At 35.0% G+C, this 13,677-nt stretch overlaps 1 protein-coding gene across 1 annotated transcript; it reads right to left on the reverse strand.

Moving 5' to 3' along the window:
- On the reverse strand, nt 1-948 carry OR51L1C (olfactory receptor family 51 subfamily L member 1C). The gene has a single exon (NM_001390774.1). It carries the CDS (start codon nt 946-948, stop codon nt 1-3), a length of 948 nt encoding a protein of 315 aa, NP_001377703.1.
- Nucleotides 949-13,677: the final 12,729 nt, after the last annotated feature.

Raw genomic sequence — 13,677 nt, forward strand, 5'->3', positions numbered from 1 at the left:
TTAAAACCTCCTCCTTATCCCAAACTTGCAGAGAATTCCTAGACGAATCTGCTTTGTCCTGATGCTGTAGACAACAGGGTTAAGCACTGGGGGAAGAAGCAGGTATATGTCCGCCATAAGGATGTGGATTATGGGAGACAAATGCTTCCCAAAGCGATGGACCATTGATACCCCAATAACTGGCACAAAGAAGATGAGCACCACACACATATGAGACACACATGTGTTGAGTGCCTTTAGCTGCTCCTCATGAGAGGCGATGCCCAGCACAGCCTTCAGAATCAGGACATAAGAAAGAAGTATAAAGACAGAATCCACGCCCAGTGTGGCAATAACTACACTCAGTCCATAAACACTGCTGATCCTGGCACCTGAACAGGATAACTTCAGAACATCCTGGTGCAAACAGAAGGCATGGGAGAGGGCACTGGCATGGCAGCAGTGATAGTGTCTCAGCAGCAAAGGTGTGGGTAGTACAACTCCCATGCTTCTCAGCAAGCAGGCCAAACCAACCTTGCCTATTACACTGTTGGTGAGGATGGTGGTGTAGTGCAGTGGATGGCAAATAGCAACAAAGCGGTCGAAGGCCATGGCCAGCAGCACTGAGGACTCCAGGAATGTGAAAGTGTGGATGAAGAAGAGCTGGGCATAGCAAGCACTTGCCTGGATCTCCCGAACATCCAAACACAATACAGCAAGCATGGTGGGCAGTGTGGACAAGGACATACCTAGGTCAGTTAGTGCCAACATAGAGAGAAAGTAATACATGGGCTGGTGGAGTGAGGACTCTGTCCAAATAACAGAGAGGACGGTAGCATTACCAATAAATGCTAACAAATATGCGAGGCAGAATGGGATGGAGAGATGTGAATGAACATACTCCAGTCCAGGAAAACCCCTCAGAATAAATATAGGTTCCATAGTATCACTGTTATTCCAGACCACCATGGTGACTCTTGACAAACAGGAATATTTTCTGTTTCCCTGCTTTATTACTCAAAGTTACCCCTGATGAACATAAGCAGAACCATCAGTATATGATACACCTTTCCTCTAATCTCATAGAGGAGATTACCTCTTACAGTTCTTATGTAAGAAACATTTCCCAGTAGTCAAAGGCATAAAATTCTAGAACAACAGTGTGTACCCCACAAGTCTGGTCATCTCTGACAAAAGCTTTGATGGATTTTCACTGAAGACACTAAAAAATTAAACAGCAAAAGAGCAGAGAAAGAAATATTTACTATATATTATAAAATAAAAATAGAGAAAATTCAGAGTAAATATCTATGGATTTTCGGTAAGCTTCCTATCAGTAATGTTCTTGAATTAATCATTTATTGTTTCTAGGCTATCTTTTAATCCCTGACAGCTGATTTGGCCCTAAAGGCTCACCATTAATTTAACTTCATATTTATTTAATAATGTATAATACTTTGAATTGAAAATATGTAATACTTTAATAGTAAAATAAGCATGCATTATATGGAAAGAAGGAATGGAAAAGGGTACATATGTATATTCATTCCCTCTTTTATTCCCTCTTTCCATATATATATGTATGTGTGTATATATATATATATATATATATATATATATATGTAAGAGGGAATATATATGTATATATACATAAAGTAAAGTGAAAGTGAAGTCGCTCAGTCGTGTCCAACTCTTTGCGACCCCATGGACTGTAGCTCACCAGGCTCCTCCGTCCATGGGATTCTCCAGGCAAGAATACTGGAGTGGGTTGCCATTTCCTTGTCCAGGGGATCTTCCCCACCCAGGGATCGAACCCAGGTCTCCCGCATTGCAGGCAGACGCTTTAACATCTGAACCACCAGGGAAGCCCCCAGTACGTAAAATAAGGTCTCTGTTATTTTTGAAGCTCTTTCTATATGCCTTCCCACAAAACAATATTAAAATATATTTACTTCAGACATCTAGTACATGTCATGTGTCTTTAATTAGTAATAATTTGCAATATATCCTCTTCATTTCTATGTATCATCTCTTGCTTTTTTTTTCCCTCTAAATGTGGTTTCTACATAATCACATTTTACAAAATATTCTGTCAAGTATTACTGGATAATGAAGATGTAGTACATATGTACAATGGCATATCACTCAGCCATAAAAAAGAACAAAATAATGCAACATGCATGGACTTAGAGACTATCATACTTGGTGAAGTAAATTAGACACAAAGACAAATATACTACTCTACCTCTTATATGTAGAATCTGAGGGGAAAAAAAAGGTACAAATGAACTTATTTATAAAACAGAAGTAGAGGCAAGGATATAGAAAAAAACATGGTTACCACGGGATAAGAGAGGGGAAGGGATATATTGAAAGATTGGGATTGACATATACACAATACTATATATAAAATAGCTAATAAGAACCTGCTGTATAGCACAGGGAACTTTGCTCAATACCCTGTAATAATCTATATGGCAAAAGAATCTTTAAAAAAGAAAAAAAGAGTGAATATATATATATATGTGTAATTGACTCACTTCACTGCACACTAGAAATTAAACAACACTATAACTCAACTATACTTCCAAAAACATTTTTAGAAAATAGTAACTCTTTTCCTAATTTTATGATGCTTGGCACCCACCTCTGAGAAACCATAGCAAACCCATCAATGCAGCCCAAGGCATTTACCATCAGTGGCTTTGGCTTTCAATAACAAACAAGTTCTTTTTCCCTTTTGAAAATGCAATTTTAACGTCTAGTTTTACTTTCCCTGAACAATCATCATTGTGCTTGCCTCTACTAATGCTGTGTATGCGATACCCTTGACTGATGGCATTGGGCACAGAAGCTAGGCCCTATGGGATAACCAGCCCCTTCAGTTCTCTGTTTTATTTAAGCCCTGTCTAAGCCTATTGACTGTCCTTGAGAAGATTCTTCACTTGCCTCATCCTTTAGAGTCTAGATATTGTCAGCTTCAGACATCTTCGCTACAATGTCTCAGCTTCTCCCTCATGCTTCTTTGTAGACCCTTAGTGTCTGACAGCTTAAAAACTGAAAATTCTCAGGCTCAACAGTCTGTAATTCCAAAGAGAACTTTGTCCTGGCATCTATAATGAGGAACAGAAGGAAATACTAAGCAAACTTTCTCTTCCTGAAATAAGAAAGATTTGTCACTTTCTCCCTTTTCCGCCGATGCAGCCATCTCTGTCCTCTTAGATTTGGACATCTCTCTGCTACTGTTTTCCAGCCCCAAGCAGTTTACACTGAACCTTCGCTATCTCTGTTGTCTAAGATGAAGCAGTCAGCCACTCACCATGTTCTGCATTTACCAGTCAGAGTAATTGTCCAACACATTTATTTTTGTTTACCTTCAAACAACACTTTTTGCTTAATCTGAAAAATCTATTAAAATCTCTCATTGAATTTCTTTATTCTTCTTCCTTATTCAGAAATTTTGCTTTAATTTCTATTTAAATCTCAACTTATCAAAAGGCTCTAGATATTAAAATAGAAGTACAAATATAGAATGCACACATATAAAGATTATATTGTGGTCATATTAGAAGGTGATTTATTTTTCCCCATGCCAAAAATTATTCTATGCATTTTCCTTTTATTCTTCTAACCTTGATATAAATCACATTTTCTTTAATTCTCAGAGAAGTTACAAAAAGGTGAATCATTGTTCTTTTAAAATATTTTTCTCCATGCTCTAGATCCTCTCAGTGCAAACTGCAGCTTTAGAAAACTTCAGTGATTGGCCGGTCCATAGATTTAATTTTGGGACAGGCAAGAATATCCCTATTTACACTCTATTTTTCCTGCCCTTTTCTCTTACTGACTCGCCACCTATGATGTGTTTCACTTTTTCTCAGTCCCTTCATTATTGCCCTTTCTCTGTATATTTTCTTCTGCCATTCAATACATTTCATTAAACATAATTCTTTGGGTCATTTTGTTTATTTTAATGCAATTTAATCACAGTAAGGTGAAAAATAAATAGTAGGAAGAGACTGGACCAATGACAAGATTGTTTCAAAGGGCAGAAAAGACTCATGGAGAACAGTTACCTATTCCAAACAGTTAAGGGAGAACCACGGAGGATAAAACTATTTTATTATAGCCTCTCTAGCATCTTGCCTACAGTCTTCAATTACTTGTTCACTGACCAACCTATCTTAAAATTGTTGATAAATATTGAAGTAGGATTTAAGATATGTCATATACTTCAAAATTGTTTACCTCTAAAGACAATGAAACTCCTGTTTTCATTCTTCATAAATTACACGTTCTTTCAATGATTTTTGGTCTCTTTAATCTTTGTATCTTAAACTGTGCCAAAATCTACCATTTATTTGTAATTAAAAATTTTTAAATTTACAAATAAGCCAATTATATCAATATGAATCCCTAATCATACAACCAGTAACTCATTTCCCAGTGTTTCAGTTCCATACTGCTTTTCTCTGCCTAAACTTTCCTCCACTACAGGTAAAGTCACATTCTATTTTGGTTGATTTCTCTATTTTTTTTCAGCCTTGCTATTATCTTTATATTTCTTCTCATTTCTCTTTGTATTTCTGTGCTTTTATTTTTTGCCCTCTTTGCTTTATTTCTCACCCAAGAAGACTTTTCATCTCTGTCTGAAGATCAAACTTGAATGGATTCCAGAGGCTATAATTTTGATTCTCCACATAACTGAGGTCTTGAAAACCTTTGATTCTGTAAACAGTGAGGCTTAAATGTTTATACCATCTCTATATATATATTTCCTGGTGCTCCCGCATTGCAGGCAGATGCTTTAATCTCTGAGCCATCAGGGAAGCCCCCAGTACATAAAATAAGGTCATTGTTATTTTTGAAGCTCTTTCCATATGCCTTCCCACAAAACAATATTAAAATACATTTACTTCAGACATCTAGTACATGTCAAGTGTATTTAATTAGTAATAATTTGCAATATATCCTCTTCATTTCTATGTATCATTTCTTGCTTGTTTTTTTTTCTCTAAATGTGGTTTCTACATAATCACATTTTGCAAAATATTCTATCAATATTACTGGATAATGAAGTGTAGTACATATGTACAATGGCATATCACTCAGCCATAAAAAAGGAACAAAAATAATGCAACATGCATGGACTTAGAGACTATCATACTTGGTGAAGTAAATTAGATACAAAGACAAATATACTACCGTACCTCTTATATGTAGGATCTGAGACAAAAAAAAAAAAAAAAAAGGTACAAATGAACTTATGTATAAAACAGAAGTAGAGGCAGGGATATAGAAAAAAACATGGTTACCACGGGATAAGTGAGCAGAAGGGATATATTGAGAGATTAGGATTGACATATACACAATACTATATATAAAATAGATAGCTAATAAGAACCTGCTGTATAGCACAGGGAACTTTGCTCAATATCCTGTAATAATCTATATGGCAAAAGAATCTTTAAAAAAGAAAAAAAAGAGTGGATATATATATGTGTAATTGAGTCACTTCGCTGCACATTTGAAATTAAACAACACATGTAACTCAACTATAATCCTAATAACATTTTTAGAAAAAGTACTGTTTTTCCCTAATTTTATGATCGCTTTGGCAGCCTGGTCTCTGAGAAGCCGCATAGCAAAACCCATCAATGCAGCCCAAAGGCATTTACCATCAGCTGGCTTCGGCTTTCACTAACAAAACAAGTTCTTTTCCCTTTGCAAAAATGCAATCTTAACATCTGGTTTTACTTTCCCTGAACAGTCTCCATTGTGCTTGCCTCTAGCTAATGCCTGTGGTATGTGAGTACCCTTGACTGATGGCGTTGGGCACAGAAGCTAGGCCCTATGGGATAACCAGCCCCTTCTGTTCTCTGTTTTATTTTAGCCCTGTCTAAGCCTATTGACTGTCCTTGTGAAGATTCTTCACTTGCCTCATCCTTTGAGTCTAGATATTGTAAGCTTCATACATCTTCGCTACAATGTCTCAGCTTCTCCTCGTGCTTCTTTGTAGACTCTTAGTTGTCTGACAGCTTAAAAACTGAAAGGTCTCAGGCTCAACAGTCTGTAATTCCAAAGAGAACTTTGGCCTGGCATCTATAATGAGGAACAGAAGGAAATACCAAGCAAACTTTCTCTTCCTGGAATAAGAAAGATTTGTCCACTTTTCGCCGACTGCAGCCATCTCTGTCCTCTTAGAGTAGGACATCTCTCTGCTACTGTTTTCCAGCCCCAAGCAGTTTACACTGAACCTTCGCTAGCTCTGTTGTCTAAGATGAAGCAGTCAGCCACTCACCATGTTCTGCATTTTACCAGACAGGATAATTGTCCAACCACGTTTATTTTTGTTTACCTTCAAACAACACTTTTTTGCTTAATCTGCAAAATCTATTAAAATATCTCATTGAATTTCTTTTATTCTTCTTCCTTATTCAGAAATTTTGCTTTAATTTCTATTTAAATCTCAACTTATCAAAAGGCTCTAGATATTACATATAGAAGTACAAATATGAATGCATACATACAAAGATTTATTGTGGTCATATTAGAAGGTGATTATTTTCCCCATGCCAAAAATATTCTATGCATTTCTACCTTTATTCTTTCTAACCTTAATATAAATCACATTTTCTTAATTCTCAGAGAAGTTACAAAAGTAAGGTGAATCATTGTTCTTTTTAAAATATTTTTCTCCATGCTCTAGATCCTCTTACTGCAAACTGCAGCTTTAGAAAACTTTGGGACAGGCAAGAATATCCCTATTTACACTCTATTTTTCCTGCCCTTTTCTCTTACTGACTCGCCTATGATGTGTTTCAGTTTTTCTCAGTCCCTTCATTATGCCCTTTCTCTGTATATTTTCTTCTGCCATTCAATACATTTCATTAAACATAATTCTTTGGGTCATTTTGTTATTTTAATGCAATTTAATCACAGTAAGGTGGAAAATAAATAGTAGGAAAGAGACTGGACCAATGACAAGATGTTTCAAAGGACAGAAAAGACTCATGGAATACAGTTACCTATTCCAAACAGTTAAGGGAGAACCACGGAGGATACAGAAAACCATTTTATTATAGCCTGTCTAGCATCTTGCCTACAGTCTTCAATTACTTGTTTCACTGACCAACCTATCTTAAAAATTGTTGATAAATATTGAAGTAGGATTTAAGATATGTCATATACTTCAAAATTGTTTACCTCTAAAGACAATGAAACTCCTGTTTTCATTCTCATAAATTACACGTTGTTCTTTCAATGATTTTTGTTCTCTTTTATCTTTGTATCTTAAACTGTGCCAAAATCTACCCACTATTTATTTGTAATTAAAAATTTTTAAATTTACAAATAGGCCAATTATATCAATATGAATCCCTAATCATACAACCAGTAACTCATTTCCCAATGTTTCAGTTCCATACTGCTTTTCTCTGGCCTAAACTTTCCTCCACTACAGGTAAGTCACATTCTATTTTGGTTGCTTTCTTTATTTTTTTCAGCCTTGCTATATCTTTATATTTCTTCTCATTTCTCTTTGTATTTCTGTGCTTTTATTTTTTGCCCTCTTTGCTTTATTTCTTACCCAAGAAGACTTTTCATCTCTGTCTGAAGATCAAACTTGAATGGATTCCAGAGGCTATAATTTTGATTCTCCACATACCTGAGGTCTTGAAAACCTTTGATTCTGTAAATAGTGAGGCTTAAATGTTTATACCATCTCTATATATATTCCTGGTTTCACCTGAGATAGAAGCTTAGGGATTGGTTTCAGAGCCAAATGGATCCCTAGAGATGAAATGAATATAAACAGCCCTTAACTGTATTAAAAGCATGTGATCCTGAAATTTGTAAAAATGTGTCATTACGTTTATCCACATACCTCTCCCAGTCCTTTCAAATCTAGTTTTCACTTTTATAACGAGCATATGAGAATAAATTCATGATAATACTCTAATCCCCTTCTGTTATAAGGTATTTCCTGCTTCTCACTGAACAGAGTTTTTCATTAGCTATGTGTTTCATAATCATACATTAAGCCTTAAGAGGATTCAAGTCTCCACATTAAGCTCTGTAAAGGCAAATTCCATTCTCTGGTTCATTACAATTTCCATAGTGTTTAGCATGGAGCAGTTTTCCAATCCATTCTTTTTCTTAGCTTATATCTTGGTTATCTACCTCTTTGAATGTATTTATAGATTTTAGAAACAAGATCAATTTACACAAGATATATATGGGGACATTTACTGAAATGTATTAAATCTATAAACCAATTTTGGAAGAATCGAAATTTGAATCCAAGAAATAGACCTCAATTAATTAAAGTTTTTATTTTTTTTCAGTGCTGTTTTATAGTTTTCTGCTATATAAAAAATTTACTACAGAAAACTCAATTAAATAGAGTTGGGAGACCAGAGTGGGGAGCTCTCCTGCCATAAAATGATATGAGAGCCCAAGAGGAAGAAGAAAAACTACTCTTTTCCCTGACAAGGACTTAGCTAATGAAAAGTCATGGACTCTTTGTTTCCAATAGCTTTCCCATTTTCCTTTTTCTCTCTTGTAAAAGCTTTTTTCTTCCCTTGCCATATGGAAACTAGCATATGGCTCACCATGGTTGAAGACCCTGAATCACAATTTTCTGCTCATCCTTAACAAACTCATTTTGGCTGGAAAAATACTTGTCAGATCATTTATTTCAGGTCAACATTAAAAAGATAATATATATCTTATATTGTGCAAGTGCATGCCCAGTCACTTCAGTCATGTCCTACTCTTTGCGGTGTTATGGACTGTAGCCCGCCAGGCTCCACTGTCCACGGGATTCTCCAGGCAAGAATACTGCAATGGGTTGCATTTCCTCCTTCAAGGGATCTTCCTGACCCAGGGATTGAACCTGCGTCCCTTTTGTCTCCTGCATTGGCAGGCAGGGTTCTTTACCATTAGCACCACCTCTTATATTAGATTTATTACTAAGTGTTTGTACTAATTTATCCTTATCTGAAGAGCATTTAAAATCATCTTTTTCTAAATCTTTGGTACTGATATATAAAAGTAAAATCAATTCATATTTGGTCTTTTTATGAAAAATTATTGTTTATTTTTATTTCTAATGAATAGTTTATATAACACTTAGGCCTTATTTTGTACCAATCACACTTTCATAAGTAATGCTAGCTTTTTTATCCCTTATTTCCAAACATTGTGTCTTTTACTATATTTATTGATGTTTTGTGACAGTCTCAGACTATTGATAAGCAGTGTTGTTTCAGACTGGCCCTTGTGATTCCTAATATAATTGCAAAGCACCCTCGAACAAGAAACATCAGGCATAGTAATAATTATCAAAATGATAACAGCAATAGTAAGAGCAGCCACATTTACCAGTCTTTAAGTGTCACAAGCCAGTTGCATGAGTTCTTGTATTTTTCTTCATTTTATAGATTATGGAATTAAAACTCAGAGTTAAATCATTTGTCCAAAGTTGGGAAGCTTTAACTATTAGAGCATGAAGTTTTTACCTGTAATACATATACAGACACAAAAGAACACAAATAAATTTTATAAAAATTGCATGTGCTTAAGAAAACATGGATCTGACTACAGACCCGAAAGCAGCCACCATGATATAGCTCCAGCTCTGTCTAACCATTCTGCTTCATGGAATAAGGAAGCCTTGTAGGGCATTAACCATAAATGGCTCATGCATATGCATAATGGGAATTCTGTTGACCTCTCTGTGAATTAACTCATTTCAAGACTTACCTGTGGACTTTTCAGTCTCTGGGTACTGTTTCCTGATTTATCATTCCCAGAGGCCTCAGTTCTACTAAAAAGGTCACAGCATAGGAGAATTAGAATCATACTGTCATGATCAACCCTTGTGCCTAACAACTGGGACTGAAGTAGCTTCATCCTAAATTCATCTCTTGTTTTACCCTGATATGTAAGTATCTGAAAACTGTCATGTTCAAATTATGAATCTTATCAATGAAGAACATGAAGATGTGTATCTTATTCCTAATAAGCTGTTATGCTTTTACTGTTTAATAGCTGCTTCAGTCTCAGGATATACTCAAGACCTGAAACAGTCTGGGTAATACTACCATCCTGACTATACACATATCACTCTACTTTTAATACAAAGATCAAACAGTCTCATTTAGTAACTCCCATATAAATAGTGAACTTTATTCTAAATTTAAAGCCATTCTGTATATGTTACTTAAACTACATTTTTCACATTTTTGAAAACAATAGAATTGGGTTGTTTAGGCTCTTCTGAAAGGAAAACATACTGGAAAATTATCTGTGCTGTTTTCTGCTTTCCTCTAAAGTCTCTTAAAAAATAATAAAATAGCTTTTATAGAGAGATATAGTATTACCTAAAGAGAGTCATACTTTTTTTTTTTTTTTTTATAATTCAGGACAAGTAGAGGTTGATAATGATGAGTGTATTATGTGCTTTTGGAAATTTTCTTATTATTTTGTTTTCTCTTCATTAATCAGTAATCAAGTAGTTTTTAATTATGTTAAGAAAACTGATATGAGCAGAGTTATTTATAGGATATGGTATAGAAGGATTTATAACTCAAAATTCAAAGTGTTTAAATTGATTTGCTAGATAACATGTGGAAGAAAATTGAAAGAGGATCAGAGTCTCCATTTAGCCAAAAAGGAACAACTTAACAGTGTGGGGAGAGGCATTAGCAAGGAAGGCTGATGTTAGAGACTGAACCAGGTGAGGTTGACAGACAAACCAGACAAAAGAGGGGCCCCAGGCAACAAAGAAACATTCTCTTTCAACAGCTCACTTAGCTTTCATAGTGTGACACATCTGTCCTGGAGACAGAACTTCCAATCTCTACTTAACAGCATGATTACACAGACCAAACAAGCTTGCATTCTTGCACAATATCTGTTGGAATAAAACTTTTTTTTTCCTTGAACATTTATCTCAATCCTTTCAGATTAGTGTCATGAGCAAATTTTGGGAATTGGAAGACCAAGTCTAACAAATAGCTCTCTGCTAGTAGTTCTATGGCTTGACACAACTGGACTAGCGTTTAGGCAGACAAATATCACAACGGTACTAAGTCACTGTAACAAGTTTATTCATCGCCTTACTATGAATGAGTCTTCCAACATCTAAGGTGAGCAATATTCAAACACCTGCCAGGTTTTTTTCTTTTTCTTTTTAATGGATGTAATTTAAATTATCAAATCTGGGAACTCCTAAGTGTTTCTTTCTAATTGTCCTTCTCCTTGACATCTAAACCTTAAGGGGAATAACTATCACTAAAATGTTATAGACAGCCTAGAAATAGTAGTTTGGATAGAGGGAAATAATTATAGCAAGTTGGAGGTAGAGTCCAATCCAGAAAATCCAGTTCATGGAGCAGCTGCAACAACTCAGAAACAATTGAAGATGGATTGCAATCATTAGAATTTGAGATTGCCAAAAAGAATAATAACAGAAAAGAAATAGTTAAGAAAGGGAACATGACCTTTTAAGAATTCTCCATCATGACAACAGGATTATAGTAACACAATGGTTGAAGATGTAATTAAAGATAAGAACAGTAGTACCTAAGAACTGCCTGAATATTTCAAATCTGAGGAATATTATCAAATCCCTCATAACAAGGATTGATGATAAACTTGCAATTAGCTCTATTGTATTTTTGGACAAATTTGTACCTTAATTCATTATTTTCCAAAGAGCACATGAACAAGTAATTCTCAACAAAATTAATTTTTCCCAAACATAAGCATTAACAAATTATATTTCTAAAATTGTATCTAACATTTCATGGTGAATTTTACTCAGTGTGGTGAGCTGAATCATATATGTAAATTTCCACTACACATGAAAACATATAGCAAAAATAGATATAATAAAAATACATTGTTTTGCTCCTTAGGTCAGACAACAAATATAAAATACATTATAGATAGATAGATAGGTAGATATTTTGAGATGCAATATAAAAACATATAATTGTGTTGAAACTGAATCCACAAACCCACTTGACTCCTGCTATAGAGACACATTGGTGGTTGGCAGCTCAGCACCTATATGAGACTCAGTGCCTATAGTGCCTTGTGTTTGACAAGGAATCAGTTCAAAGTACCAAGTTAGTAACCCACATGGAGGGTGGAAATACCTGTTGTCACAACATGAGTGTGCTCCCAATAACCAGCTAGGTCTTGAGATTGTTGGGGAAAAATGGGCAACACTGCACTTAATTCTCCTTTGAAATAAGATCCCTTACCCATTATAAAAAGACAGTACAATTTACAAACTTTAGGAAGTCAGAAGAGCCAACTACTACATCTAATCATGGAAAAGGAACAAAATAAATCAAGAAAGAAACAAGGAAATTTCCACTCAAGATGGGATTATAAGTAGAATTGCAAAACAAAGATGAAGACTAATACTGACAAAGATATTCTACAATTTCAATAATAAGAATACTTACCCATGAGAAAAGAAATAAATCAAACTAGAGATGAATTTTGAAATTAGGCAACCTTACTATTCTCAAAAAATTAAAGACCATAATAACAATACAAATAAATGAAAAATTATTGGGGGAATTGGTATCTATAAATTGAAATTGAGGATTATTAAAATAACTTTTATTTAAAAAGAAAAATAGAATAAATGAAATAAAACTCAATAGTTGTTAGAGACCAGACACAGATAAAGACAGAATTAGTAAATTAGACGGTAGTACTAAAGAATGCACCAAAATGCAACATAAATAAAGGAAGAGTTTGAAAATATGAAGCAATCTAACTAGTAAGTTAGCTGGAAAATTTTGAACTTTTTCAAAACTGTTCTAAAACTGATTGTAGAGATGACTGTGAGACTCAGTAAATATACTAAAAGCCACTGGATTTTACACTTTAATTGAGTGAAATGTATAGTATGTGAATTATAACTCAATAAAACTGTTATTAAAAAAAGTTATTACTAGACAATGTTGAAAGTTATAATGGCAGAGGACATTCAAAACTGAAAAATCAGGTTGAAAATATCAATCTCCAAGTAGAAGATATTAATTGTAAATCTCTACCCATGTGTTTTATATTGAACTGCAGAAGATCAATGATAAAGAGAACATTGTAAGGACTAAAAAGAGGAAGAACACTCCAACTAAAAGGAACATAAGACTATGTGCCAGCAACAAATAGATGTCCATAAAGAATCGATTCAGGGATGTTTTTTGAAGGATTTCTTTACAGAGGTGTATACAAGGTAGGAGCTTCTTGGGTGGCGCTAGTGGTAAAGAACGCACCTGCCAATGTAGGAGGCTTAGGAGACAGTTTGATCCTTGGGTCAGGAAGATCCCCTGGAGGAGGGCATGGCAACCCACTCCAATATTCTTGCTGGGAAACTTCCATGGACAGAGGAGCCTGACAGGCTACGGCCCATAGTGCTGCAAAAAGTCAGACACGGCTGAAGTAACTTAGCCTGCAGACTTGCATAAAGGATCAAGGGGAAGAAAGATGATGAAGGAACATTCAGAACTGTGGTAGGAGGAGAAAATACAAAAATAATCAATATAGTCTGATAACGGGCTTCTATGACAACAATTTATGGTATTTTTCTATATGACTGCTGTGTGTGTTAGTTGCTTAGTCGTGTCCGATCTTTCTAACCACCATAGACCACAGCCCACAGGCCTCCTT

The sequence above is a fragment of the Bos taurus genome, chromosome 15, assembly GCF_002263795.3.
Source record: "Bos taurus isolate L1 Dominette 01449 registration number 42190680 breed Hereford chromosome 15, ARS-UCD2.0, whole genome shotgun sequence".
Classification (NCBI taxonomy): Eukaryota; Metazoa; Chordata; class Mammalia; order Artiodactyla; family Bovidae; genus Bos; species Bos taurus.

Coding starts and splice junctions, on each gene's coding strand:
- OR51L1C (NM_001390774.1), bottom strand. CDS start 948: ATGGTGGTCTGGAATAACAGTGATACTATGGAACCTATATTTATTCTG.